The sequence below is a fragment of the Oscarella lobularis genome, chromosome 13 (assembly GCF_947507565.1).
Source record: "Oscarella lobularis chromosome 13, ooOscLobu1.1, whole genome shotgun sequence".
Lineage (NCBI taxonomy): Eukaryota > Metazoa > Porifera > Homoscleromorpha > Homosclerophorida > Oscarellidae > Oscarella > Oscarella lobularis.
This window is the reverse complement of record NC_089187.1, coordinates 699,860-726,753: the sequence shown is the minus strand read 5'-3', so window position 1 is coordinate 726,753 and position 26,894 is coordinate 699,860. Positions and strand designations below refer to the sequence as shown.

Here is a 26,894-nt window from a genome sequence, read left to right as displayed (position 1 = left end):
GGAATAACGAACGAGTTAAAATGAACCCTGAGGTTTCTGCAGCAGCTGCTCTCTCTTGGCGCGCGCTAGCTCTATGGCTTGTCCCTGGTTCATTCTGGCTACACCAGGGAATGCATTCTTGTCGCAGCCGAGGCTTTTCTATACTGGTGACAAATCGCATTTTCGATGTCTATGTCGCTCATTGTTTGTCAAATTCCTTACCACGTTGGCTAGGGCAAAAATCGATGAGATTTGGCATTCTAATTTATCCAGCGAAGCACAAACAGCGGAAAAGAAACAGAAATGCTCTCGAAATCTCATACACCGACGCTCAGATATGGTCGGCAGCCTGAATTTTGCACTTCCACAAGAGGTAGGCCTTTATTTACGGACGATGTGAGAGCCGTAGTCTGAGCCCTATTGAGGCGTAGTCTTAGACCTCCGGCTGATAAGGAGTCTGAGACCTCCGGCTGATAAGGAGTCTGAGACCTCCGGCTGATCGAGTCTGAGACCAACCTAGACGTGATCTGAGACTTATTGCAATCTGAGACCAACTGCGACCAACTGAGTCCGAGACCTATTGAGAAAGAAGACCAACACTGAGACGGAGTCTGCGACGGTATCCGAGACCTCCCGCTGAGACGCAGTCTGAGACCACAAGGCGTAATGATCGAGACGTACTGAAGCGCACCAACCCACACTACACTTCATAAAGTCCCAATTATGGTACAAATCCTAAGTATATAAGTTTTCAAATTGTTTATGACCATGACAAGCGTGTGAATTACGTTAGCTTCACATCCTGTCCTTATTTCTGAAAACAGCGTAGACCATGCAGCGTCACATTCTCCGGCAACATGTATGCACGTTGTGATTTCAGATATGTAATTTCGCATTTCACAGTTTGATGAATTGATTTCAGACTCCGTCTCACTTGGTTTCAGCCGGAGTCTCAGACTCCGTCTGAATTAGTCTCAGACTCCGTCTATGCGTTCAAACATTCTGTTTCAGTCGGTCTCAGATTACGTCTCAATAGTGTCTCAGACTACGGCTCACATAGTCCGTTAAGACATGCAAAGGCGGCCAGTCTAATTGCTCTTCCAGGTAAAAAGCAGCTTCTTTCAAAGAAAACGTTCATTCCCACCACTTGAAGCCAACTGGAAGAACTCCATGCAGGCGACAGAAAAAGCTCTACTTCTTCTCCTAATCACCTGTGCGGTCAGTGCAGCGCCACCAACCCCACAGGCTGAAATCACGGCTGAACTCCAAAGTGTCTTTTCACCAGAAGCGGTAGCATTGGGTCTGCTGCCCATCCTGGGCGAAGACCAGATTTCCGTCAACGTGACAGGCAGAAAACTCGAATTCAAAGTTGCAGTCGACCACGAACTAACAGTGCGCCAGCTCTACAAGGCGGTCGTTCCCGATTTCGCTCAAGAAACGTCGACGATAACTTTCTTCGACAATTCGAGCACCAGTCCGCTCGACTTCACGATCAGTTTCTTTGCCATCGATTTGGACAAGAAACTGTTTTCCGTACGAGCAAGCGCCGACGCGAGCATTCAATTTATTACCGGCTTTTTGGAACTTGACGTCGCTTTTGTGGAATTTGACGTAACCTACGATACGACGAAGCCGCCTCTCACGCGATTTTCTCTCAATTCTTTTGTCGTCGGGGGCAACTGGACTGTCGGCGCTGTCGTCTTCGAAGTCGTCGCAACTCGAACAAATACGACGTCCTACCTAGTGATTGGCTCGCCAACAAAAGACGTCAATGTGGGTGCCTTGTTTCAATCGCTCGGCGAGGCGCTTTTACCCGAAGGCGAGATGAAAAGTGCGCTTGTTAGCGCTGGCATAGACAACTTTGTTCTAAAGAGTGTCGATCTCCAAGCCTACTACGATCGATCCGCTAAAAACTTTGCGTTCTGTCTCTCTGGCACGCCGTCCATATCGGGATGGTCCGACGCGAAACTTCACGTCTTGTTTAGTCGATACAACGGCGGCGCTCGCAAAGTGGCGACGATCGCCGTGGAGTTCAAATCGTCTATTCTCGCGACGATCGTGAAGAAAATCAGCGACATCGACATGACCTCGGTGCCGTTTTTCGGCACGCTCACCGTTCCTCGACTCGGTCTCGTCGTCTCGACGGGACTCGTCGATCCGCTTCTACTTCCGAATTGCTTTGGTGATCTTCTCAAAGAGAGCCATCCGTGGCCGTCGGGCTTTTCCGTCCGCGCTCGCTTCGCCTTGCCGGACGACGCGAACGGCGAACTCACCTACGACATTCGTATCAACTCGAAGACGGTGACGATCGTGCAGGCGCCAAACGAAATGAAGACGTCGTTCACACTGAGAAAAGTCGCCTCAATGACGAATATGGACACGGGTTCCTTCCCGTGGCCGCCCACCATTAGCGACGCCGTTCTCGATTTCGTTGTCAACGATATTGTCTACGACGCGATCGGACGCAAGTTGACGGTTACGGTGAACTTGGGCGACTCACTGGTCGTCGTCCCCAATTGGGTTCGCTTTCTCAAACCCGAGCTTCGCGTCGACGCGACGCTATCACCGATAAAGGTCGCGGTGAAAATTGACGGTCAATGGTCGATTGGACCGGTTTCGTTTGCGGTCGAAGTCAAGCCCGCGTCGCCGACCGATTCAGCGGCTGGGTACGTTGTCGTCGGCAGCGGCGCCGGTATCAGTATTGGCGAAATTGTCGAGTACGTAGGATCGTCTTTCTTTCCGCCCGGAATACACGTTAACATTTTTGATTCGTTTGAAATCGGCAATCCGTACGTTGAAATACCGATTCGTCATCAGCCGCGTACCGTCTTTCTGTCCGGTAAACTTGAAATCGACGGTTTTTCCGGAGTCACGGTGAATTTCTATGCGGAAAAAAAATCTGCCGGTGAATCGTCCGCCGCCGTCGGATTCGTCTTTCCCAATATAAAATTTGCCGACATCGTAGAAAAGGTGACGGGAAAATCGATTGGCGTCTTTCGCCTACTCGCGCAGGATCTCAAAGTCGGCGTCGTCATATCCGCAGCCGATTTCGCCGAAATCACGTTTCGCGAACCGACGTTGAGAGCGATGGGTTCCATAAAACAGGGACTCGTTATCACAGCGATTTCGTCGCTTCCACCGTGCAACGACGATCCTATCTGTAATCTGATCAAACCCATCGTCGGTGACAAGAGTCTCGAATTTACGACGACGATTGCCGACACGAATGCGTTCACCGTATCGGCGACGGTTTCAGATATCACACTCGGCAGTGGCGTGACTCTCCAATCGGTTGGACTCGAATTGGCGGTGACGGCGACGTCGGAGCCGACGTTTGGAGTTGCTTGCCAGCTTCGTCTCAACAAGCCGGCTCTTCTCTTCTACGGCGCGCTTCGCGCAATTCCGACAGGTGAACTGGTAGCGGAATTCAAAATGATTGGCATGTGGAAGCGAGCATTCGGTCTCGAATGGCTCTCTTTCGGCAACGTCATAATGAAAGTGAAATTCTTTCCCGGCGGACCGCCGACGGCGTTTGAACTTGGCGGCGAAGTGCACATCGGCAATGTAGATCGACCCGAGCGACAACTGAAGGCAAAAGCGTACGTTGGAGTCGATATGACAAATCCGCAGAACAACTACTTCTACGCTTCCATTAACGGCGTTACCCTCGAAAAGGTTCTCCACGCCTTCGGAATTGACGTCAATCTCATATCTCCTCTCAGAAACACGGGCTTTCCAAAGGGACTCGAAGTGTCGTACTCGGCCATCGGCAGGACGGTAGCCGGCATCAACATTCCCATGGGATTTAAGCTGAAGGGAACGCTCAACATTCTCGGACTCGAAGTGAACGCCGATATATTGGTCGATCCTTCTCGGGGTATCGACGTTCAAATGGCAATGAGTCCAATCGTTCTCGCCAATGGTGCCTTCAAGATGCTCGCAAGCGAAAGCGAACGGGATCGCGGTCCGTCTCTTCGTGCGAAAATTCAAGTGCAGCCGCTTTTGATTGATCTGCGTGCGACGGGCTACGTCGAATTGTTCGGCTTTCTTCGCGCGTCCGCTGAACTGAGAATCACGAACTCGCAATACTTAATGACGGTGACAGCGTCCTTTTTCGGCTTTCCAGCGACGTTGACTATTTACGCGGCCTACGGGGCGTTGAAACAAGCCTCGTTTGGAGTTGAGGGCGAGCTATCGGCCGAGTGGCTCAATAAGTTGGAGTCTGGCGTGGAGGCTGCGGTTAAGAAAGGTGCCGACGAAGCCAGTCAAATGCTATCGGCGGCTCAGGAGAAAGTCGATCAAGCGAAGGCAGTGTTCGATAGTACCAGCAAGAAGCTGAAGGACGCTCGAGACAAAGTCAAGAGACTGTGTTCTATCAAGTCCTGCCGAAGAGGTAAGGTGTCTCTTAAAAAGCACGCTGGCACATTTAGGGAAGTTTTTTTTCGTCTCTCTAGTCTGCGTCGGCTGTCCTGGATGGAATGGCTGCTGTTGGAAAGTGTGGCGCAGTTGCCAAGGCTGTCCCCGGTGGAACAGCTGCTGCACGCGGGTAACGGACCCAGTCTGCGCTGCAGCAAACGTCGTCTGCAAAGGACTTCGTTCTACCGCCTACGCAGCAATGTGGGCGGCGGAAAAAACAGTTGAAGCTGCCAAATCGTCACTCAATGGAGCCACAAGCGCTTTGGAAGGAGTAAAAAGTGCTGTAAAGCTCGGCATGGCGGCTGCAACCTGGTTCGCTCAAAATCTACTAGTGAACGAACTCATTTCTATTAAAAAAATTTGGTTCGATGTACAAATCGACAGTGTGAGCGGTGGCTCGTTCGGTGGCAGCATACGAGTTTCGTTTCTGAAGCAGAGTCCCATTCAGTTCAGCTTCGATCTCAGGTTCCGAGACGTCGCTGCAATGGTGAAGAACTTGGCAGATCGCGTCTCTTCGAAGATCGCTGGACGCAAGCGACGCGACGTCGACGTCGCTGGCGCCGCGTTATCGTCGCAAATCGAAGACGTTCGACGTCGGCAGGCTATCGCTCCGCTGACGGATGCAAGTCCGACTGCCGTCGAATGGAGGACGGAGCCGACGTTCGTCGAATCGACGTCGTCGAAGCCAGCGGGCGAGTCTGGGGACTTTGAAGAAAACAAAGGCAATGACGTGCGCGCTGTCGACGAGGACATTCGAGAATTTGAACGTCTGGCTGGAAATGAAACGCAAAATTGGATTGTTTTACCGGGAAGCAAGTTGGACTTCGATAATTCACTTATACCTGAAGACATCGAAGGCGAACCTCGTATGAACGAATTTCCTGCAGCACATTTATTTTGGCAATAGCGTTCGTTTTTCCCCCCCCTTGTCATAGAAACTGATGAAGAGAAATGCCGTCGATTCAAGAAATTTGCTTCCTTTATTAGGGAAATTTTGCACGGGCTCGACATCATAAGTACGAGTTTCATCCAGTCTCTCAAGCCCTTTACGGCTCAGGAATCAGCGATGGGCGGCTGTCTCGCTATCGTCTACAAAGCAAAGCAGCAAGGAGGAGCCCTCGAAACGATGGCGCGACAGAACTGGAACGATTTACAGAAACTGAAAGAAATGGGGATGCTTAAGCATCTCCAGAACAAGTCAGCTACACTTGACGGAGAAAAGATAATAGGAAAATGTCTCAAAGGTCGAGGGCTTTACTAGATCGTTTGCTCTTTTGCAATTGATGCTTTTGTGTTTGTAGAAAAGGAGATAGACGAACAGAAAGCTGAAATGTTGTGCAGCGGTAAGGGGTTTGAATTTTTGACGGCTCGTCGCCAGGCGACGGTCTTTCATTTTTAGCTATTGACAAAATGAAGGCTCAAGTGCGCTCGGTTTTTCGCAATAACAACTTGCACGGATTACACGCTGTTTTTGCTGAATTGAGCGAGCAAGTGCAGCGCAAATTTAAGAAGCCTCTCAAAGAGTTTCTCGTCGATATGTGCCAATCGATTGAGAGAATGTACGAAAACCGCGGCGGCCCAAAGCGCCCTGGCGCCCATAAGGTTTATACGTTGGTTACCAAAGTTTGCCAAGTAAGCAATTACAAGCGCACACGACTTTATCGAAATTTCTTCTTTCCCGAAGCACTTGGGCGTTGATGGCGACGGCAACAGCGTCATGAAAATGACCATATTGAGATCTCATCAGATTGTCAAGACACTTTTGGCCAAGTTTCAGAAGCTGAGCGGAATTCGCGTCTACTGCTCGGCCACTGGTCCAACGGAGACATGGTAATGCAAGACAACGACTTTTCGATGTTCGCGAGTTAGTCTATAGGCACCTATGTCTTTGTTTCCGAATTGTTCTTTTTGCGTTTATGTTGATGGGTGGATGATAAAAGTGCACTGCGTCAGGCTTCCAGTACACTCTACATCCAAACTACAAACTGTAGTGCAATACGCCACATTAAAAAGTTCGACACATGCACTAAGCCGAGCAATAATGGGGGGGGGGGGGGGGGCGCAGGTTCCTTCGTTCTCAGATACAGTCTCTAATAAACATTTCGATAAACTCGATTATCCAAGTTTCAACTACATAAAATGTTAAACAATTTATGACGTCATGATTGATAATTTAATATTCCTAATGAATAAGGCATGCTCCGCATGCCGCGATCTATTATGCAGTGAACTTTGTCCATTTAGTGACACCGAAGAGACAAGCGACGAAGTCTCGTCCCTTAGGATTCGATCCTCTTGTGAATTGCTCGACTCATATACCCCGCCAACTGCAATCCACTTCGGATTTCTCTAACTGCTCAGTTAGGAAAATAAATTTCTGGAGCTCCCTCATTTCTTCACGCATGCAAACTTTAATTAATAAATTAATTGTAGTGTGTGGCCATTTTAGGCTTCACATCCGGGCGTCACCGCGTCCTTCTTGCTGCAGCGCAGCCACAGCAAATGGTCACTGGAGCATCAGACGCTCCTCACGACAGTCCCTCGCGTGCATGAAGGATTCGTTAGTGCCCGAAGAAGTCAGCAGGAACGGGTGAGAGCTTTCTTTGATAGGCGGAGACCTTCGTCAGACTCACAGATAGATGCTTAGTTTAAGGTCTTGTCTCTGTTGGTCACTTCGATGTTATTCCTGGGATCTTTCTGATGAGAACTGGTTTGGACCCCACAACTGTAGGTTCGTATTCTTTCTTGTATTCTTGACAGAACTTTAGTAAATAATTAGCAGATTCATACTCAAAGGTTCTAGAGGAGTTGGTTTTTGATTAGAGACAGCCTGACCTATTTGAAAAGGTAGTACGGGTTGGATGACTACGCAGTATGAGTTGCACTAAAGTCTAAACGTGAAAGAGAGTCCTTTCAACGCCTTACCGAGAAATGCGTGAGTTAGTGTATTCTTTTGCAATATACAGTAAGCGACTGATTATATGGTGCTGTTCTGTTCTATTCTAGAGAGGGAAGTCGAAGGCTAGGGGCAGCTGATTTATCCTGCGTTCGCTCTTGGAGGTAGCAGGCATATTGTTCTTTCAGAAGGAAGAGGAGGAGGAGGAGGAGGAGGAGGAGGAGGAGCTAACGTAACAATGGGATCAATATACTCTGGGTATTGCTGGTTGTTTTGAAAGATTCCAGGTCTACACTGTGTAGCGCGTTTCTCTTTCTCATGTTCATGTCCTTTCTTCAGAGGTGTAGTTTCCAGCACACTATGAGTTGTTCTGGTCCCTGCTAAATAAATTTTTTAATTGACTTCACAAACCACACCTGCGTCATTGGGACTAATCACATTGTCAAGTCGCATATGATAGGCGAGCGACTTCAACTCACAAACCAGTCTGCACTGGTTCTTTGCCAAGGCAAATTGGTCCCCATCTCCAAAAAGCAGAGTAAATAGTTCACCGGAGGTACAAAATCCTTACATGTTTGCCTAGTTGCTCCTAAGTAAGGGAAGTAATTCCTACTCTAAATACGTTTGAACGCACTTACTTTACACGAATTGCTATTTGTCTGTCAGTGGAGCATGCATATCTAGTGCTATACCTGTGGTCTTTTGGAAAAGGGAATGCAGAGTTCTCAGCATAAGAGCGTGCTAGAGCTTTCTTCGTCCCTGGCTTGCCCACGCATGTACATCCGTTCTCTCCCACGAACTTCTCATTTGTTATTTAGGCATGAAGAGCTTCTACGTACTTCTTTTTCTTGGATTCTTGCTGGTAAACGTGAATTCCTCTTCACTTTCAAGCAAAATCGACGAGGTATGTACCGTCTTTCTAATATTGTCTGTCACGTTGCATGTTGACCGATCCCTAGTACTTCAATAAAGAAGACGAAGCTCAGGAGAAGGACAAAGATGTCCTTGAATCGGTGGACACCACCCTTCAGTCCATATCAACTCGGTAAACTTTAATAAATTTACTGCGCACTTCAAACTCCAATCATTTACTAGTCTTTCAAATTTTCAAACTGCTGCTGCGCAGAGATTATCCAATCTGGAATCTAACATTCCGAGCTTGTCCTCAAAGATAAGCAGTTTGGAGGTAGCCACTTCTGGCATTTCTAAAAGACTCTCCGCCATTGAGCAATGTTATTCCAAACGTAAGAAACAAAGTCTCAAAAGCAGGACGTGCATTTAATCAATAATTCCTTTATAAATCTAGCGGTATCAATTAACCCACTTCCGCCTGACCCAGACACCGTTCTTCTGCTGAGTATGCACAGTCTAATAGAATCTCCCTCAGCTGGTGACCGTATTCACGACCTCAGCGGCCACGAAAATCACGCCGTTGTCGTGGGTTCTCCTGACCACCACACTGAACTCCTTGCATTTTGACGTCAACGATCGTCTCGAAATTCCCCACTCCAGTTCACTGAACGTAGCCGAACTTACCATCGAAGCTTGGATCAGAACAGCGCCTAATACAGGATACTTGCTTCTGAAGAAATACAGCTACGGCTTTCCTAAATTTGTGGAGAATGAGCACGTCTTCTCCTACATACATCTGCAGGCCAGAGCTGGGTATGAAATGTTCAACGTTCATCAGCCCACTGCAACAGACGGCAATTGGCATTACTTTGCTCTAACGTATGATAAGAAGACAATTCGCTACTACTTAGATGGTGTCTTGAGTCACAGTCTGGTGAAACTGAAACATGACTCCATTCATCTCTCAGAGGATCCCATCCTCATCGGGGCGTCCGGTGGCTGGCACACCGCTCCAGACTTCAGCGGGAAATTGGCAGCTGTTCGACTCTCTAAGCGAGCTCGTAGCGCTATAGAAATCCAGCATGCCTACAACATGGGAAAAGCAATGCTGGAATGCTCCTGAATTTTGATTTGCATGCGGCTGCTGCTTTACTCGTGTCTTTTGTTTTGCTGCTTCAAATCAATGTTTTCTCTTTGTGCGCATGTATGACGTCATCGTCTTTTTAGCGTGCTCTAGTCTTTTTCGTCTTCATCCTTTTCCGCGTTTCGCTCAATGCGGAGCGGCGAAAAGCGCGCTTCAGGTAATATTCAGGCGCTCTAGGTACGTGGTCAAGAAGCGGCGAGTCCGTAAGTAGTCGATTTTTGATCAATTTCTCAAAGGGGCCTTCTTTTATGCGATTCCCCGTTGAGCGGTTATGCAGCCAAACAGCCGAAGATAGTGTAGAAGACGGCTTTTATTCTATGGATGCCAATTACGCTGATTAACGACGAATCCATGCACTGGCGTGCGTAAATATAAGCCACTTTGCCACACTTCCTTGCCACATTCCTTCTGCATCCATAGTTCCACTAACTCCGGCGTGTGGCGAAGAAGTTTCCTAGCTCGCGCGATCATGGGCTTCGTCGGCGCCTATTTTGGCGTCCTAATGTGCCTTCATTGGCTAGTAGCAGGTCAACAGCGATATTCTCGCTGCGTTGACCATTACAAGACGGGCAGCAGGATCGACAGGCATTACGATTTAGAAATACTTCCACGGATTGTCGTCTCCGTCTACTGCAAAGGTATGCTTCCTGAAAAATCTTCCGGAAAAGAGAAGGAAGATCTTTCTCTTTTTTTTCTTTCTTCTCCTTTTTTTGATTGCGTCATTGCGCTAATCTTAGACATACCTGTATGGCGCACAGCGGGGCCGTTTTGCCTTCAGCTATTCATGCAGAGATATAGGGTTGTTTGGAGGAAAAGCTAGAGTCAAGGCGCTAGGGGGCCTGCAGAAACGGTCTTGACGTTTGATAGTTGCTAAAAATGGGCTCCGCGGGGCCACCGTGTAAGACGAAACTGGCACAGGGGTCCCTATAGTCGTTCGCATTTTACACTCGTTCGCGTTCTTCTGCCTTTCTAAAGCCGTATCCAGGCACCATCTGTTTGAATTAGTCTGGAACGCTTCCTTACTATTTTTGTCTACCGCACTCGACGGGAAGCAGCCTAGGCGGGCTTTTGACCGTGTTTCTCTTTCAAAGAAGAGGCCCGGTTCTCTTTCAGCCGTTTTTATTAAAACGCAGCCTTTTTTGGGTAGGACCGGTGGCATTGCAATTTGGAGAGGCGCTTCATCTTAGCTTTTAGTTAACCGCGGCCATAAACTTACCAGTTCAGTCACTTTTCGAAGCATGCTCTGTCTTAATTAACTGTGGGTCGAGTCGTCACTTCTGCACATTGTGCGTTGCTTTATGAACAGAATGTCTTATTTGAATTTTTTACAGACATGAATACGGGAGAGCCTTCTGAATACATTTCGCTCACCTCGTCCCGGGAAGAAAACTATGCCAGTTATGACAAGCTTCTTGGTTAGAAGATAGTTAATTATTAGCAGCCTACTAAGATGTTTACGACAATGAATTTCGCAATGAGTTATTGTCTCACTTTTTCTTGAATGAGATTTTGCTGTAGCTAAGTCTCAGTGCAAAAACTGTGTAATCTAACGGTTTTTAGGTTCGCCGCTTGCTTGTTCTCCCACTGTGCCTCAGCGGAACTGGGACGAATGGGGTAAAACTCACTTCACCCGCATTCGTTTTAATTTTGACTCGTGGCTCGTGACAACAAACGATTTCTCATACGCAACTTCCGTCGAGGGCGGTTCGGATATACCGTGACTGAGAACAGAAACAATGACTCTCGCCACTAATCTGTTCTGTTTAGCTATGGCCAAGGTGGCGATAATCAAACGACTCAAACGTGTCCTTTTCGCGGTGACTTTAATATCAACTTGACTTCAACTCCTTTTGAAGTTCATCCGCAAGTGACTTGGTCGTGGGAGGGGCCAATGAGTAACAACCATTCTGTGTCTTTCTCAAGTTAGTGGGTTTGTTTCGCTTGTGTAATAGTTTCTATTTGTCGTTCATGTAGACTTGCGACAGATCGTTAGCGGGCGGTGTGGAGGATTTCCCGGTATTTGTTTTCCTTTACTGCCGTCAAATCGGTCGATTGCGCGACTCAAACTTCGTCTTGTCTCGACACATCCATGTCTAACGAAAAATCCTTGTGAAAATTTGGGAAAGTGCCTTGTCAGAGACGCTAAGGCGTACGACTGTTCGTGCTTACCCGGCTCGAGAGGATCGAACTGCGAAGAGTTCCTAGGTAAGTTGATTAGCCACTGAATGCTCGAAACGGTGGTCTCCGATTCTCTTCTCTATTCTCGTGGCTTGCAGCGTCACTTTGTTTGTTTTAAACAGACGGCAACCGGTTCAATTTTTGCGCTCAGGGAAAAGGACTGGTTTGTCAAAACTCGGGGACGTGTGAGAACATTATCAAGACGGCGATTACAGCATATGGAGGTGACGGCAGCCAAGAAACTTGCAAATTTCCTTCAACTTGGTTAGGAGAGCCTGTAACACAGTGCGTTTCAAATTGCTTGGTGAATAACTAATGATTTTATTCTAATTCTATGTCTTCTGTTGTGCTAAAGGTCGGACCTCCTTTTGCCTGTTATGTTCAAACCGATGGCGTAAGTGACTACGTTGGTCTAGGATGGTGGTCTCCTGGTATTGTGTACACGTTTGAGGGATGGTTTAGGCCGACAAAATATGCTGCTGGTCGCAAGGTATGATTGCTCTTGTTCCTGATCTATTGCAGCATCGTTTATCATAATCATGTTCCTATAATTCAGTGTCTCTTTTAGACTATTATGGGAAAGATTAATCATTGCAGCAAGATGGGCGTTGCTCTTGATAACGGAAAGTTTGCTCTTATCTACACGCCTCTTACAGGCTGCTCGAACAGCTCTCATACAGCTAAGACTAGGACTATAGGGCACATCAATCAATGGCATCATGTTGCAATGACAGTAGACGGCACGAACGCGCGACTCTACGTCAACGGAAGTTTGCTCAAAACGGTTCAGACGCGGGCCGCTTATCCTTTACCTCCAGAAGGATTTTCTCTTGGAAATGAGTACTGCTGCTCAAACAATGGATTTGCCGGCGATATAAAGGTACACTGGTTGGCGTTGAAGTTCGGCTTTTGTTACTACTTTTGTTTTGTTTGCCTTCAATTTAAGAGCTTTACGGTCTGGAAGAGAGCTCTAAAGAGGACAGAAATTGTTGAGCACTACAATAAGCCAGTAAAAGACTTCAATGCGACAGTAAATATCTCTCGGTCAGTCAACTAAAGATAACGCCTGTTTTCTCACAGCACCACGTTATTTATAATCGTTTGGCGTCTCACTACGATTTTTGTACAATTTTACAGCCTGATTGCCGTGGCACTGATCACGGTAACAGAGACTGGTCTCCTGCGGATGGTGACGTCGTATCCGGTGTTCACTGCAACGTGCGTACTTTTGCAATAGAAGCCAATATTACCGTAAAAGTGGAGCCGTGGACTAACAATTCGGCCAACTTTGGAACGCTTAAAGTCTACGCTTACGATATCATTATTAGAGGGACTCTTACCGCGAAAGGAGCTGGATATAAGGGCGGCGAACAATCGACCAAGTCTAATTCCTCCGGCAAGCAAGGCGAAAGCTTTCAAAGTAAGGAAGTAGTAATTCATCTAAAATTAATGTTCAGGTTGCAAGGCTTTGTGTATATACGTTATGTACATACGGTATGTATATAAACATACATACGTATACCGTGTGATCAGACTTTGAAAGCTTACAAGAAAAACTGCCTATTTTATAGGTGTAGGAAAGACAACTTCTACTGCAAATGAAGGTGGCGGAGGAGGAGGCCCAAGATACGGAAAACCAGGTGGCGGTGGAGGCTACGGCACAGCGGGGTAATGAAAGTGTGAATTTGCTTGTTCCGCTAATTCTGTAGCCGTGTTTTTCTCAGACAACCTGGGTTCTCAGATGGCGGTGAAGGAGGCCACTCGTACGGAACTGTCAATCTGCGAATTCTGCATTTGGGCTCGGGCGGTGGAAGCGGCAGCAACTATGCCAATGCCTCCGTTAGTGGAGAAGATTCGATCTCGGACGGCCGCGTCTCTACTTCAGTGCTTGACAGTGGAAGAGGTGGTAACGGTGGCGGAGCACTTCTTTTGGACGCTCGTAATAGAATTCAAGTCACCGGTCAGGTTTCGGCTAACGGAGGCGATGGTGAAGACGGGTGCGAAGGAACCTAATCCATGTTTCTATATCGAGATTGGAGTCTTCTTTAGGTATTTAGATCGCAACTCGCAGGGAAGTGGTGCTGGCGGCGGCGGTGCGGGCGGCAGCATTTATCTTAGAGGGTTGGAAATTAATGTAAATGATGGTCGGGTTACGGCGTTCGGAGGTCGAGGCGGGTGCGGAGCGTTAGGCTTTGGGGGCGACGGAGGGTCTGGTCGAATTCGCATTGATTTTGACAAGTTCACGGGAAAAACGGAGCCGAGTCCGGCGAACACGAAGTCATATCTGAAAACGTTTCATGTATTATGTATTTTGCAATTGAGTTTATTGCGTGAGGTATTGTTTGTTTAGGATCTTGCAACTTTAGCCAGGGAATCCATTTCAATAAGCCAGATGAGTTCTTCTAATGATCAGTCTGTCTACCTTGGTTGCCATGCAGATGCAGCTAATAAGCCTTATCTAAGCTACCACGTACCTATCACTAAGAATGAAACAGAATTTATGACGCCAGAATTTTGTCGCCAAAAATGCTAGTAAGGTTACGCGGTTATTTTGCACTATATGAAATGACGTATTTTAGCGCCAAGAACTACGAGTATTACGGTGTGCATTCTAGGAATAAATGTTATTGCGACAACGACTACGGGGAGGTTCTCTTGGACGACAGGTTTGCAATGTTGAACGCAATCCGTGGCGATTCTTTTACCATTCTCTTTAGTACCTGCAATCTTCCGTGTCCTGGAAACGGAAGCCTCATGTGTGGCGGTTTTCAGGGAACTTCTACTTACGGTCCTATTCCAAGACGCCCTTCCGTTGCCCAGTTTTCAGCCCATCGGACGTGCAAGCCTTGGTGTCCCGTTGGCTTTTCCATCAATTCGCATCAGGTAATGCTGTCAATGCACGCAGCTACTGTGTAACGTTAGTTTTAGTCGCTCTACGGATTTTGTTCAAACGTCAAAGCATTCTTGTGGGATTTCAAGTGCAACTGTTCAGCTGGTTGGCACGGAAAGCTCTGCGAACTACGGTGCTTCAAGGGTAAATACGGTCGCAACTGCGAGGAAGACTGCGAGTAAGTAGAGCAAGGAAGAGGATGGTTCTAGAAGAAACTTCTTTATCAGATGTCGAAACAATTCCGGTTGCGATCCAGTGTCTGGAACTTGCGATTGCTTTCCGGGATGGGCCGGCCCGACTTGCTCTCCAGGAAAATTTGGGCCCGATTGCAACACCCCCTGCAAATGCGTGGATCGCTGTACTTTGGACAGGCAGGTCAATCATTGTCATTAGTACTCTGTTGTACGTTCGCTGTACTTTAGCTGTCCACGAGAAAGCGTTGATTTTACTATTGAGATGGAATCGGAAAAGCTGGTGATCAATAACAGTTTGAATTGTCTAGGCAATTCATCGGCTTCAAATCGTACAGCCGTTAGAGCTGGAAACTCTAGTTTAAATGGAGCCACGTCAACGAGCACGTCACTTACGGTTATTCATGCATTTAATGTAAAAGAGGCACCACGCTTAATTGACGCGCTTGTGCAGCAATAAGGTTGTTTCTCTTTAAGGTGTCGGCGGTTGACGAGTACTGGCTTCGGCTTGTGGTCTACGTTCCGGGAGAAAAAGTCTTTCCAGCTTCAATATTTGTCGAATTCACCGATCGTGACCGTCTGCTTTTCTATATTCCGAGTTTTTTGATTTCGTAAAATGGGTGAATTTCGGCGGGTGTTTCACGTTTGTCACTAGCGGACTCGAAGGACTAAAACTTTACATCAACGAAAGTGGCTTTGTCCTTGACAAGGTTCGTGGCGTTTAGCGAAACTCCTTGCTTAATTAACAAAACGACAGGTTTCTTGGACATATAACCAAAGTTTGAGCACTTGCGATCGTGGAAAGTGCAGGTTAGTTTCTAAGCTTAGTTGTCTCTTTCTTGAAACTGTGCTATTGTGTTGTGCAGGTGTGATATGCCCATATCCGATCGTCAAGGTAAGACCACCTTAGATCAAATTACTGTGCATATACCAGTAGAGCTTAATTTCAAAACCTCGTGTTTCATTATTTCATGTAAACCTCATGTCTTAACAGATTCTTCGGTTCCCGCGAACGCCGACTTGTCGCCGAGTTCTTCCAGGCCCAAGCTCAAGTATCCGCCGTCCACTCGGATGTCGGTGCCCGTTCCTCAATTAACAATTATTATGTCAGTCATCAGCTCAGTAATTGCCTTGATCATTTTTGGGGCTATCGTCACCTGCATCCATCGCAAACGACATCGCTCATCGACTGCTGCGTTTGATTCCATTGAGCTGCGTAACGATTGGGAAATCCGTCGTGGCGACCTATTTATGCTCGATAAAATTGGCCAAGGCGCTTTCGGCGTCGTGCTCAAAGCTCAACTTTACTGCAAATCATTGCCGCGGTCGTCGCTACACGATCCCGACTGGGAAAATAAGAAGATTGTGGCTTGCAAAATGGTGAAAGGTAGGCCTCTCTTCTATGCACCAAAGGGCTCGAGTACCGTATTTACGATACGCCAGCCGGGCCTTTTAAATTTCCATGCCATTATGCGGCATATCTGTCGAAATCGCTCTGGTGCATAATTGACTTTTGAATAATTAGGACCATGTCAGCAGGACTCTGACTTCATGGATGAAATCAAACTCATGAAGCGAATCGGGAAGCATCCACACATTGTCAGCATGCTAGCATGCATTACGAGAAGTCAGCCACTCTGCCTCGTCGTCGAGTACTGTTGCCACGGAGACCTGCTGAGCAACCTTCAGAAAGGAAGACTTGAGGTACGTTGAGGTAGAAACAGGGAGCTTTGCATTAAAACGTGAATGATTGGCGGTCACGATGGTCACATAATTTTTCCCGTCAAATGATTTGTTTGGCCCGTTAGTGTCAGGGACGAATTTAGGATTTTGTGAATTGGGGGCCCTACTGCAAAAAAGCTACAGGAAGTATACTCGCCTGCACTTGCCTGTCATTGAAAACACTCCTAATTCATTAAAACGTCTAAAGAATTTAATTAAACCTAGCCATTTTTGGAAAAGAGGGATTCCGGGTCGCATAGATCCAGCTTTTGACGCGTTGTGAGGAGACCGCTAAATCAAGCAGGCTAAGTGCACTGTTCGTTTTCTTCATGCAGTACGTCAAAAGCCAGCAGGACACGGATAGAAGCTGCCCTAGCGATTCAGAGGCACGTATATATAACTTTATCGGACAAAGTGCAGTAGTACCATGCTATTTTTGCTATCTAAACAGGATTTGACGTTCAGAAACCCTTGCACGAAGTTAAGTAGCAGTTGCGGGTCGAAGCTCGACGAGGATCAAGAAGTGTCTGAACATGCGTTCAAAGATGAGGAAAATGTCGAAGGGGTGTTTACGGCTTCCGATCTACTGTCGTTCGCCTGGCAAATTGCATCTGGAATGGTAAGAGAACTTTAGCAATCAAGTACATTTTAGTCACAGAATTTTCAACTGCAGGAGTATTTGGCCGGAAAGGGTCTGGTTCATCGCGACTTGGCGTGTCGAAATGTTCTAGTCTGCGAAAACAATCTGCTCAAGGTGTCCGACTTTGGACTAACGAGAGCGGTCTACCAGGACGGCGTGTATTTACAAAAGAAAGCGAGGCGTCTTCCTCTTCGATGGATGTCAATCGAGGCCATCACACACCGCATCTTTACAGAGAAGAGCGACGTGTAAGATTTACATGTCTACATTTTACATACTAAAATATTTTTTCTCGTTATAGATGGTCGTTTGGCGTCGTTATTTGGGAAATATGCACTTTGGGTAAGACTATTAATTATTATTTTAAGTATAAAGAAGTATATTTGCAGGCGGTTTTCCTTATTCATGCATGTCTGGTAAGAAATTCCTATCGTATTTGCGTGGTGGCAACCGTCTGGCTTGTCCAAACAGCTGCTCCAAAGAACTGTAAGCTTTTCGCTCTGCATTCTCGCCCTTTACCGACCAATGCTGCTTTATGTACTAACATGTAGATACACACTGATGACAAAGTGTTGGCGCTCGGATCCTCAACAGCGCCCAGGGTTTAGCGTTCTCTTGCAGAAGCTGGGAAAAATCCTCGAATCAGAACAACCTACGACGTACATCAACCTTGATATTTCCCATTCCGATTGGGACTTGGATTCAATAACTGTAATGACGGATTCGTCAGAAAGCTCTGAAAGGTCTGCTGCTAGCGTAGACTGTGAGGAGAGCCACAGCTGTCAAGCAGTCCTTGGATGGCTTGTTCATTACGAGAGAAACTGCCCTATAAGGTACAGGTGTATGATATTTGTAAGTTAGGAGGTGCTGCACGTTTTAGAGTCAAGTTTCAACACGCTTTTTCACTGGCTGTCCTGTATTTTCATGTATTGGCAATCACTTGATATTTCATGGCCGTTCGAAGCCCTAGCGACTCCATTATGCGCGTCGACAGTGAGCAGCGCAGAGTATCGCCTGTGAAAGCAGCTAGCTGTTTTTATCACCATCTGTCAGTCGAATGTTGACGATTGTTCAAGCCGCGCCGTCGAGGACGGGGTCAAGGACTGGTACACGTGAAGTCATCTTCGCTTTTAAGCAATTGACGAGGTGTGTATGTATCTCTTTTCTACTGAATATTGTCTGTCACGTTGCGTGTTGACCGATCCCTAGTACTTCAATAAAGAAGAGGAAGCTCAGGAGAAGGACAAAGATGTCAGTGCATGAATCGGTGGACACCACCTTTCAGTCCATATCAACTCGGTAAACTTTCATAAACTCACCGCACACTTCAAATTCCAATAGTCATTCAAATTTTCAAACTGCTGCTGCGCAGAGGTTTGCCAATCTGGAATCTAACATTCCGAGCTTGTTCTAAATCTAGCGGTATCAATTAACCCACTTCCGCCTGACCCAGACACCGTGGATTCCCCTCAGCTGGTGACCGTATTTACGACCTCAGCGGCCACGAAAATCACGCCGTGGTCGTGGGTTCTCCTGACCACCACAAAGACAGAATGAGCTCCTTGCATTTTGACGTCAACAATCGTCTCCAAATTCCCCACTCCAATTCACTGAACGTAGCCGAACTTACCATTGAAGCTTGGATCAGAACAGCGACCAATACAGGATACTTGCTTCTGAAGAAATACAGCTACGGCTTTCCTAAATTTTGGGAGAACGACAACGTGTTCTCCTACATACAGCTGCAGGCAAGAGCTGAGCATGAAATCGTCAACGTTCATCAGCCCATTGCAACAGACGGCAATTGGCATTACTTTGCTCTGACGTATGATAGGAAGACAATTCGCTACTACTTAGACGGCGTCTTGAGTCAGAGTCTGGTGAAACATGACTCTATTCAACCTTCAAATCATCCTATCCTCATCGGAGCTTCCGATAGCTGGCACGCTCGAGACTTCAGCGGGAAATTGGCATCTGTTCGAGTCTCTAAGCGAGCTCGTAGTGCTATGCGGCTGCTGCTTCACTCGTATCTTTGGTTTTGCTGCTTCAAATCAATGTTTTCTCTTTGTGCGCCTGTATGACGTCATTATTTGTCTTAACGTGCTCTAGTATTCTTCGTCTTAATCTTTTTCCGCGTTTCGCTCAATGCGGAGCGGCGAAAAGCGCGCTTCAGGTGATATTCAGGCGCTCTAGGTACGTGGGCAAGAAGCGGCGAGTCCGTAAGTAGGCGATTTTTGATCAATTTCTCAAAGGGGCCTTCTTTATGCCATTCCCCGTTGAGCGGTTATGCAGCCAAACGGCCGAAGAAGACGCCTTTTATTCTATCGATGTCATGGGATGCCAATTACGCTGATTTGACGACGAATCCATGCCCTATAGCGTGCGTTGCGAAAACGAGATGTTTAGACGCCACTTTGCATGCCACACTTCCTTGCCACATTGCTTCTGCTTCCACTCACTCCGGCGTGTGGGCGAAGAAGTTTCCGAGTTCGCGCGATCATGGGCTTCTTCGGCGCCTATTTTGGCGTCCTAATGTGCCTTCATTGGCTAGTAGCAGGTCAACAGCGATATTCTCGCTGCGTTGACCATTACAAGACGGGCAGCAGGATCGACAGGCATTACGATTTAGAAATACTTGCACGGATTGTCGTCTCCGTCTACTGCAAAGGTATGCTTCCGGAAAAGAGAAGAAAGATTTTTCTTTCGCTTTTTTCTCTCTTCTCCTTTTGTTGATTGCACTAATCTAAAATATACATGTATGTCGCACGGCGGGGCCGTTTTGCCTTCAGTTATTCATGCAGAGATAGGGTTGTTTGGGGGAAAAGCTAGAGTCAGGCGCAATAGGGGGCAGAAACGGACTTGACGTTTGATATAGTTGCTAAAAATGGGGTCCGCGGGGCCACCGTGTAAGACGAAACTGGCACAAGGGTCCCTATAGTCGTTCGCATTTTACATTCGTTTGCGTTCTTCTGCCTTTCTAAAGCCGTATTCAGGCATCATCTCTTTGAAACGCTGTTCAGACGGACTGTATAAATAGTCTGGAATGCGTTTATCCCCACAAGCGCTTCCTTACTTATTACTTATTTTGTCTGTCCGCACTCAACAGGAAACAGCTTTTCTTAAAAGGGGGCGGGGCCAGCCTGTTTTTGTCTAAGGTCACAGCGAATAGACTCTAGGCGGGCCTTTGACCGTGTTTCTCTTTCAAAAGGAAGCTCGGTTCTCTTTCAGCGGTTTTTAATTAATAAACGCAGCCTTTTATGGGTAGGACCGGTTGCATTGTAAAATTTGGAGAGGCGCTTCATCTTAGCCTTTAGTGTTAACCGCGGCCGTAAACTTTACTGTGTGTCGAGTAGTCACTTCTGTACATTGTGCGTTGCTTTATGACCAGAACGTCTTAGTTGAATTTTTTACAGACATGAATACGGGAGAGCCTTCTGAATACATTTCGCTCACCTCGTCCCGGGAAAGAAACTATGCCAGTTATTACAAGCTACTTGGTAAGAAGATTAGCTAACTATCAGCGGTCTGCTAAAATTTTGCGATGAGTTATTGTCTGACTCTCTCTTGAATGAGATTTTCTGGAGCTAAGTCTCAGTGCAAAAACTGTCTAACGGTTTTTAGGTTCGCCGTCTGCTTGCCCTCCCACTGTGCCTCAGCAAAACTGGGACGAATGGGGTAAAACTCACTTCACTCGCATTCGTTTTGATTTTGACTCGTGGCTCGTGACGACGAACGATTTCTCATTCGCAACTTCCGTCGAGGGCGGTTCCAATATACCGTGAGAACACAAACAATGGTTCTCGTCATTAATCTGTTGTGCTTAGCTATGGCCAAGGTGGCGATAATCAAGCAACTCAAACCTGTCCTTTTCGCGGTGACTTTAATATCGACTTGACTTCAACTCCTTTTGAAGTTGATCCGCAAGTGACTTGGTCGTGGGAGGGGCCAATGAGCAACAACCATTCTGTGTCTTTCTCAAGTTAGTGGGTTTCTTTCGCTTGTGTGTAATAGTTTCTATTTGTTGTTCATGTAGACTTGCGACAGATCGTTAGCGGGCAGTGTGGAGGATTTCCCGGTATTTGTTTTCCTGTACTGCCGTCAAATCGGTCGATTGCGCGACTCAAACTTCGTCTTGTCTCGACACATCCATGTCTAACGAAAAATCCTTGTGAAAATTTGGGAAAGTGCTTTGTCAGAGACGCTAAGGCGTACGACTGTTCGTGCTTACCCGGCTCTAGAGGATCGAACTGCGAAGAGTTCCTAGGTAAGTTGATTAGCCACTGAATGCTCAAAACGGTGGTCTCCGATTCTCTTCTCTATTGTCGTGGCTTTCAGCGTCACTTTGTTTATTTTAAAAAGAGACCAACCGGTTCAATTTTTGCGCTCAGGAAAGAGGGCTGGTTTGTCAGAACTCGGGAACGTGTGAGAACATTATCAAGAAGACCATTCCAACGTATGGAGGTGACGGCGGCCATGAAAACTGCCAATTTCCTTCGACTTGGTTAGGAAAGCCTGTAACACAATGCGTTTCAAACTGCTCGGTGATTAGCTAATACTGGCAACTTTTATTCTAATTGCCTTTTTTTTGGCTAAAGGTTGGACCTCCTTTCGCCTGTTTTGTTCACCTCGATGGTGTGAGCGCCGTCGCATTGGGCTGGTGGTCTCCTGGTATTGTGTACACGTTGGAAGGGTGGTTTAGGCCGACGGCACATGCTGCTGGTCGCAAGGTATGATTGCTTTCTTTCCCTGATCTACTGTAGCATCCTTTATTAAGTCAGATATGTTTTTCTCTTTCAGACTATTATGGGCACGTTTCAGGGGTGCAGCAAGATGGGCGTTGCTCTCGATAACGGAAAATTTGCTCTTGTCTACAAGCCTCTAGCAGGCTGCTCAAACAGCTCTCGAACTGGAACAATAGGATACATCAATCAATGGCATCATGTTGCAGTGACAGTAGACGGCACGAACGCGCGGCTCTACGTCAACGGAAGTTTACTCAAAACGGTTCAAACGCGAACCGCTTTTCTTTTTCCTCCATTAGGATTTCGTCTTGGAAAAGGGTACGACTCCTCAAACAATGGATTCGCCGGCGATATAAAGGTGCGTTGATCATCGCTCTGAGTTCTGATATTGTTACATTACTTTTCTTTGCCTTATAGAGCTTTACGGTTTGGAAGAGAATTTTAGAGAGGGCAGAAATTGTTGATCACTACAATGACCCGCTAGAAGACTTCAATACGACAGTAAAACTCTCTGCGTTCTACTGAATTAAATTTGATGACTGTTTGTACAGCACCACGTCATTTATAATCGATTGGCGGCGCACCACGATTTCTGTACGAATTCACAGCCCGAATGCCGCGGTATTGATTGGGGTTACAAAGACTGGTCTCCTGCGGATGGCGACGTCGTATTCGGTGTTCACTGCAATGTGCGTACTTTCGCCATAGAAGCCGATGTTACCGTAAAAGTGGCGCCGTGGACTTTTAACAATTCAACTAACTTAGGAGCGAATGGAACTTTTCAAGTCTTCGCTCATGATATCATTATTAGAGGGACTCTTTGCGCGACAGGAGCTGGTTTTATGGGGGGCGATAAACCGACCAAGTCCAATACCTCCGGCGAGCAAGGCGAAAGCTTTCTGCGTAAGCCAAAAATTCATTTTATGTTTAAAACGCTCGCAGATTAATTAAACTAAAATTATTGCCATATTCAGTGCGTAAATTTTTCTAGTTAGCATTATTTTCCTTCCTTTGGAAATAGTAGTTTCTTACGAGGTGAAGTAAATAATTTTGCAGTTCTTTTTTCAAGTTGTAAGGCTTTGTGCATATGACGTACCGTGTGAGCAGACTTTGAAACCTACCAGAATGAACGGTCTATTTTATAGGTCCGGGAACGAAAACGTCTGCTCCAAATGAAGGTGGCGGAGGGGGAGGCCAAAGAGACGGAAAACCAGGTGGCGGTGGAGGCTACGGCACAGCGGGGTAATAAAAGTATAAATTTGCTCGTTCCGCTAGTTCTGTAGCCGTGTTTTTCTCAGACAACCTGGGGGCGGTGAAGGAGGCCTCTCGTACGGAAGTTATAATCTGCGAATTCTGCATTTGGGCTCGGGCGGTGGAAGTGGCAGCAACTCCGTTAGTGGAAATTTGGGCTCGGACGGCCGTGATGCCTCCGCTGGAGCGCTTTACGGTGGAAAAGGCGGCAACGGTGGCGGAGCACTTCGTTTGGACGCTCTTAATAGAATTCAAGTCACCGGTCAAGTTTCGGCTAACGGAAGCGATGGTGAAGACGGGTGCGAAAGAACCTTATCCGTGTTTTTTTAGATTGTAGTCTTTTTTAGGTATTTAGATCGGAAATTGCAAGAAAGTGGTGGTGGCGGCGGCGGCGGTGCGGGCGGCAGTATTTATCTTAGAGGATCTGACATTAATGTGAATGATGGTCGGATTATGGCGTTGGGAGGTCGAGGCGGGTGCGGAGCGTTACGCCGCTGCGGGGGCGACGGGGGGTTAGGTCGAATTCGCATTGATTCTGACAAGTTTACGGGAAAAACGGAGCCTAGTCCGGCGTTCGAGCGGCAATATCTGAAGACGTTTAATGTATTATTTGAAATTGAGTGTATTAATAGCGCGATGTATCGTTTGTTTAGGATCTTGCAACTTTAGCTAGGGAATCGATTTCAATAAGCCAGATGAATTCTTCTAATGATCAGTCTGTCTATCTTGGTTGCATTAACGATAAGCGTCAGCTTAGGAACCGCGTACCTATGACTGATGAAGAATCAGAAATAATGACACCAGAATTCTGTCGCCAAAAGTGCTAGTAAGATTAAGTGGGTGATTTCGCACTACTTGATAAAGTATTTTAGCGCCAAAAACTACAAGTACTACTTTGTACATTCTGCGAATCAATGTTTTTGCGACAACGAATACGAAGAGGTTGTCTTGGACGACAGGTTTACAATTTCGAACAGAGTGCATGACAATCGTTTTCTACCAGTCTCTTTAGTAACTGCAATCTTCCGTGTCCTGGAAACTTGAGCCTTACGTGCGGCGGTTCTCAAGGAATTTCCACTTACGGTCCTATTCCATGGCGCCCTGCCGAGTCGACGGCTAGTCGGACGTGCAAGCCTTGGTGTCCCGTAGGCTTTTCTCTCAATTCAAATCAGGTACTGCTGGTATTATTTGCACCAGATGTTCAATGAGTGCAGCTAGTTTTGAAAAGAATTTATGTGTAACTTTGATTTAGCCGCTCTACGGATTTTGCTCAAACACCACAGCATTCTCGTGGGATTTCCACTGCAACTGTCCAGCTGGCGTGCACGGAAAGCTCTGCGAAGTCTCTTGTTTCAAGGGTAAGTACGGTCCCAACTGCGAGAAAGACTGCGAGTAAGTAGCGCAAAACAGAGAATGGTTCTAGGAATAACTTTTTCTTTTTTATATCAGATGTCAAAACGATACCGGTTGCGATTCAGTTTCTGGAGCTTGCAATAAGTGGACCGGCCCAACGAGCTCCTTAGGTGAGATATAGCACTTATCGAGCATGATTTTAAAAAGCGCGTGTTCTACTGTTGCATGTATACCAATAAGATTCTAAGTTTGAGCAGAGTCTTATCAGCATTTGTCATTGCAACGTAATGATGTGATCATATTGTATCTTTACAGATTCGTCGGTTCCTCAAGTTACGGTCATTGTGTCGATCATTACCTCAGTTCTTGTTTTGATCATTTTTGGCGCTACCGCCACCTGCATTCGTCGTCGCAGAAAGCGTCGCTTAGCGACTGCTGCGTTTGATTCTGTTCAGCTACGCGACAACTGGGAAATCAGTCGTGGCGACATATTTCTGCTGGAAAAAATTGGCCAAGGCGCTTTTGGAGTCGTGGTCAAAGCTCATCTTTACCACAAATCGTCGTCGCGGTTGTCGATACGCGATCTCGAAGAGGAAAACAAGTCGACTGTGGCTTGCAAAATGTTGAAAGGTAAGATAGTTGTCATCAAACTCGCTCAGGTGCGTGAGTTGAATTTTGATTATTCAGGATCATGTCAGAACGACTCTGAATTCATGGAAGAAATCGAACTGATGAAGCGAATCGGGAAACATCCGCACATTGTCAGCATGCTAGGATGCATAACGAAGAGCCAGCCACTGTGCCTGATCGTCGAATACTGTTGTCACGGCGACCTACTGAGCAGCCTTAAGAAAGGAAGACTAGGGGTATGTAGTAGCAGAAACAGGGCGTTGTGCGGTAGAACGTTAGCCGTTAGGTCACAATTATTGGCACGTAATGTTTCTCTGTCCGGTTGTCCCGTTAGTGTCACGGACTGATTTAGGATTCTCTAATTAAACTACTAGTACATAAGAGCACGCCCTCAGTGGGGTCCCTTTTTTTATGGATCCGGGTTTTGGCGCGTTGTTGGAGAGAACGCTAAAGCAGGCTTGTGTTTTCTCTCTAACAGGACGTCAAAGGTCAGCAGAAATCGGATAAAAAGAGTAGCTCTAACGAGTCGAAGGCACGTAACTTTATCTTATACAACCAAAGTGCTAGGTAGGATTTTTGCTTTATACGTAGGAGGTGGCTGAGCATACGCTCAGCGATGAGATAGACGTTCAGAATGCGGTAGGGATGTTTACGGCTTCCGATCTATTGTCGTTCTCCTGGCAAATTGCATCTGGAATGGTGAGAGAACTTTGGCAATTGAATTGAGTGCATTTGTATTACAGAATTTTAATTAAACTGCAGGATTATCTGGCCGGAAATGATCTGGTTCATCGCGACTTGGCGTGTCGAAATGTTCTAGTCTGCGAAAACAATCTACTCAAGGTGTCCGACTTTGGACTAACGAGAACGGTCTACAAGGACGGCGTGTATTCACAAAAAACAGCAAAGTCTCTCCCTCTTCGATGGATGTCAATCGAGGCCATCACACATCGTCTCTTCACGGAAAAGAGCGACGTGTACGATTTACTTGTATAAATTCTACCCTATGACATTCTTTCATTTGTTTTAGCTGGTCGTTTGGCGTAGTTATGTGGGAAATATGCACTTTGGGTAAGACTATAAAATTTATTTTTCACGTAAGAAAGTTGTACTTGCAGGCGGTTTTCCTTATTCGTGCATGTCTGGTAAGAAATTTCTATCGCGTTTGCGTGGTGGCAACCGTTTGGCTTGTCCAAAAGGCTGCTCCGAAGAACTGTAAGTTCCAACAAACAATGCTACTTTATGTTATGTACTAGTACCTACAGGTACAAACTGATGACTGAATGTTGGCGCTCTGATCCTCGCCAGCGCCCAACGTTCAGCGTTCTCTTGCAGAAACTGGGAGGAATCCTCGAATCGGAACAACCTAACGCGTACATCGACCTTGATTTTTCGAATTCCTATTGGGACTTGGATTCAATAACTGAAATGACGGAGTCGTCAGAAAGCTCTGAAAAGTCTACTGCTAGCGCAGACTAGTTGTGGCCCGCCCAAGGAGACAGCTGGCAAGCAGTCCGTGGATGACTCGTTCAGTACGGCCGAAACTGCCCTATAAGGTGTTTAGATGTTGAACACTTGTCTGCTTAGATAATGCACGCTTTGTCAATGGGTTGTCCTGGTACAGTATTATTAATCACCCTTCAGTCCATATCAACTCGGTAAACTTTCATAAATTTACCGTACACTTCAAATTCCGATAGTCTTTCAAATTTTCAAACTGCTGCTGCATTATCCAATCTGGAATCTAACATTCCGAGCTTGTTCTCAAAGATAAGCAGTTTGGAGGGAGCCACTTCTAGCATTTTTCTAAAAGACTCTCTGCTATTGAGCAATGCTATTCCAAACGTAAGAAAAAGTCTCAAAAGCAGGACGTGCATAATTCCTTAGCGGTATCAATTAACCCCCTTCCTCCTAACCCAGACCCCGATGCTGGAATGCTCCTGGATTTTGATTTGCATGCGGCTGCTGCTTTACTCGTGTCTTTTGTTTTGCTGCTTCAAATCAATGTTT

General features: G+C 46.6%; 4 protein-coding genes and 2 long non-coding RNA genes across 10 annotated transcripts; all 6 read left to right on the top strand.

Annotated features, from left to right (window-relative positions):
* Positions 1-89: 89 nt before the first annotated feature.
* LOC136194632 (uncharacterized) lies at positions 90-6,332 on the top strand. Its single transcript, XM_065983826.1, has 8 exons — positions 90-146; positions 214-352; positions 1,084-4,372; positions 4,434-5,261; positions 5,331-5,639; positions 5,697-5,738; positions 5,795-6,027; positions 6,080-6,332. The coding sequence occupies exons 2-8, from the start codon at positions 317-319 to the stop codon at positions 6,227-6,229; spliced, it is 4,887 nt and encodes a 1,628-aa protein (XP_065839898.1). The 5' UTR covers positions 90-146; positions 214-316; the 3' UTR covers positions 6,230-6,332.
* Positions 6,333-6,864: 532 nt separating this feature from the next.
* On the top strand, positions 6,865-7,494 carry LOC136194368 (uncharacterized). Of its 3 annotated transcripts, none has more exons than XR_010671625.1 (5): positions 6,865-6,985; positions 7,043-7,126; positions 7,178-7,191; positions 7,243-7,330; positions 7,402-7,494. It is a non-coding gene; the product is annotated as an uncharacterized lncRNA (long non-coding RNA). The 3 variants fall into 3 exon arrangements; XR_010671624.1 differs by having other exon boundaries at positions 7,175-7,191; XR_010671623.1 differs by having other exon boundaries at positions 7,178-7,330.
* Positions 7,495-8,092: 598 nt separating this feature from the next.
* LOC136194367 (uncharacterized) lies at positions 8,093-9,346 on the top strand. The gene is made up of 4 exons (XR_010671622.1): positions 8,093-8,195; positions 8,251-8,336; positions 8,387-8,535; positions 8,598-9,346. It is a non-coding gene; the product is annotated as an uncharacterized lncRNA (long non-coding RNA).
* A 30-nt stretch (positions 9,347-9,376) lies between these two features.
* Positions 9,377-15,358, top strand: LOC136194754 (uncharacterized). Its single transcript, XM_065983983.1, has 23 exons — positions 9,377-9,464; positions 9,524-9,648; positions 9,708-9,925; positions 10,619-10,702; positions 10,848-11,004; positions 11,055-11,209; positions 11,262-11,492; positions 11,588-11,769; positions 11,821-11,955; positions 12,034-12,345; positions 12,412-12,495; positions 12,546-12,885; positions 13,037-13,133; positions 13,190-13,462; positions 13,515-13,764; positions 13,816-13,997; positions 14,045-14,131; positions 14,183-14,348; positions 14,394-14,533; positions 14,583-14,726; positions 14,778-14,961; positions 15,024-15,256; positions 15,304-15,358. The coding sequence occupies exons 3-22, from the start codon at positions 9,757-9,759 to the stop codon at positions 15,159-15,161; spliced, it is 3,510 nt and encodes a 1,169-aa protein (XP_065840055.1). The 5' UTR covers positions 9,377-9,464; positions 9,524-9,648; positions 9,708-9,756; the 3' UTR covers positions 15,162-15,256; positions 15,304-15,358.
* A 61-nt stretch (positions 15,359-15,419) lies between these two features.
* On the top strand, positions 15,420-17,160 carry LOC136194835 (tyrosine-protein kinase receptor torso-like). Its single transcript, XM_065984089.1, has 5 exons — positions 15,420-15,441; positions 15,541-15,933; positions 16,072-16,250; positions 16,774-16,887; positions 16,921-17,160. The coding sequence occupies exons 1-5, from the start codon at positions 15,420-15,422 to the stop codon at positions 17,158-17,160; spliced, it is 948 nt and encodes a 315-aa protein (XP_065840161.1).
* A 1,855-nt stretch (positions 17,161-19,015) lies between these two features.
* Positions 19,016-26,607, top strand: LOC136194753 (uncharacterized). 3 transcript variants are annotated; one of them, XR_010671708.1, is made up of 28 exons: positions 19,016-19,101; positions 19,161-19,576; positions 20,322-20,405; positions 20,530-20,686; positions 20,733-20,887; positions 20,942-21,172; positions 21,268-21,449; positions 21,504-21,635; positions 21,706-22,008; positions 22,068-22,151; positions 22,202-22,553; positions 22,796-22,892; positions 22,949-23,200; positions 23,249-23,504; positions 23,555-23,727; positions 23,774-23,860; positions 23,914-24,073; positions 24,154-24,293; positions 24,351-24,424; positions 24,570-24,884; positions 24,942-25,120; positions 25,363-25,416; positions 25,476-25,583; positions 25,647-25,861; positions 25,915-25,955; positions 26,003-26,099; positions 26,150-26,416; positions 26,472-26,607. XR_010671708.1 is itself a non-coding variant. In XM_065983980.1 (27 exons), exons 2-27 carry the CDS (start codon positions 19,327-19,329, stop codon positions 26,361-26,363), a joined length of 4,392 nt encoding a protein of 1,463 aa, XP_065840052.1. In that variant the 5' UTR covers positions 19,016-19,101; positions 19,161-19,326; the 3' UTR covers positions 26,364-26,574. The 3 variants fall into 3 exon arrangements, 2 of the variants coding, with proteins under 2 accessions (XP_065840052.1, XP_065840054.1); XM_065983980.1 differs by having other exon boundaries at positions 26,150-26,574; XM_065983982.1 differs by lacking the exons at positions 25,915-25,955; positions 26,003-26,099; positions 26,150-26,416; positions 26,472-26,607 and having other exon boundaries at positions 25,628-25,768.
* The last annotated feature ends 287 nt before the right edge of the window (positions 26,608-26,894 follow it).

Coding starts and splice junctions, on each gene's coding strand:
- LOC136194754 (XM_065983983.1), top strand. CDS start 9,757: ATGGGCTTCGTCGGCGCCTATTTTGGCGTCCTAATGTGCCTTCATTGG. Junction 10,703..10,847: donor CAGTTATGACAAGCTTCTTG/GTTAGAAGATAG, acceptor AACGGTTTTTAG/GTTCGCCGCTTGCTTGTTCT. Junction 13,998..14,044: donor TTTTGTCGCCAAAAATGCTA/GTAAGGTTACGC, acceptor GACGTATTTTAG/CGCCAAGAACTACGAGTATT.
- LOC136194632 (XM_065983826.1), top strand. CDS start 317: ATGGTCGGCAGCCTGAATTTTGCACTTCCACAAGAG. Junction 5,262..5,330: donor AGACATCGAAGGCGAACCTC/GTATGAACGAAT, acceptor CCCTTGTCATAG/AAACTGATGAAGAGAAATGC. Junction 5,739..5,794: donor AGCTGAAATGTTGTGCAGCG/GTAAGGGGTTTG, acceptor TTTCATTTTTAG/CTATTGACAAAATGAAGGCT.
- LOC136194753 (XM_065983980.1), top strand. CDS start 19,327: ATGCCACACTTCCTTGCCACATTGCTTCTGCTTCCACTCACTCCGGCG. Junction 21,636..21,705: donor CACATGCTGCTGGTCGCAAG/GTATGATTGCTT, acceptor TTTCTCTTTCAG/ACTATTATGGGCACGTTTCA. Junction 24,885..24,941: donor GGCTTGCAAAATGTTGAAAG/GTAAGATAGTTG, acceptor TTGATTATTCAG/GATCATGTCAGAACGACTCT.
- LOC136194835 (XM_065984089.1), top strand. CDS start 15,420: ATGCCCATATCCGATCGTCAAG. Junction 15,442..15,540: donor GCCCATATCCGATCGTCAAG/GTAAGACCACCT, acceptor ATGTCTTAACAG/ATTCTTCGGTTCCCGCGAAC. Junction 15,934..16,071: donor GGCTTGCAAAATGGTGAAAG/GTAGGCCTCTCT, acceptor TTGAATAATTAG/GACCATGTCAGCAGGACTCT.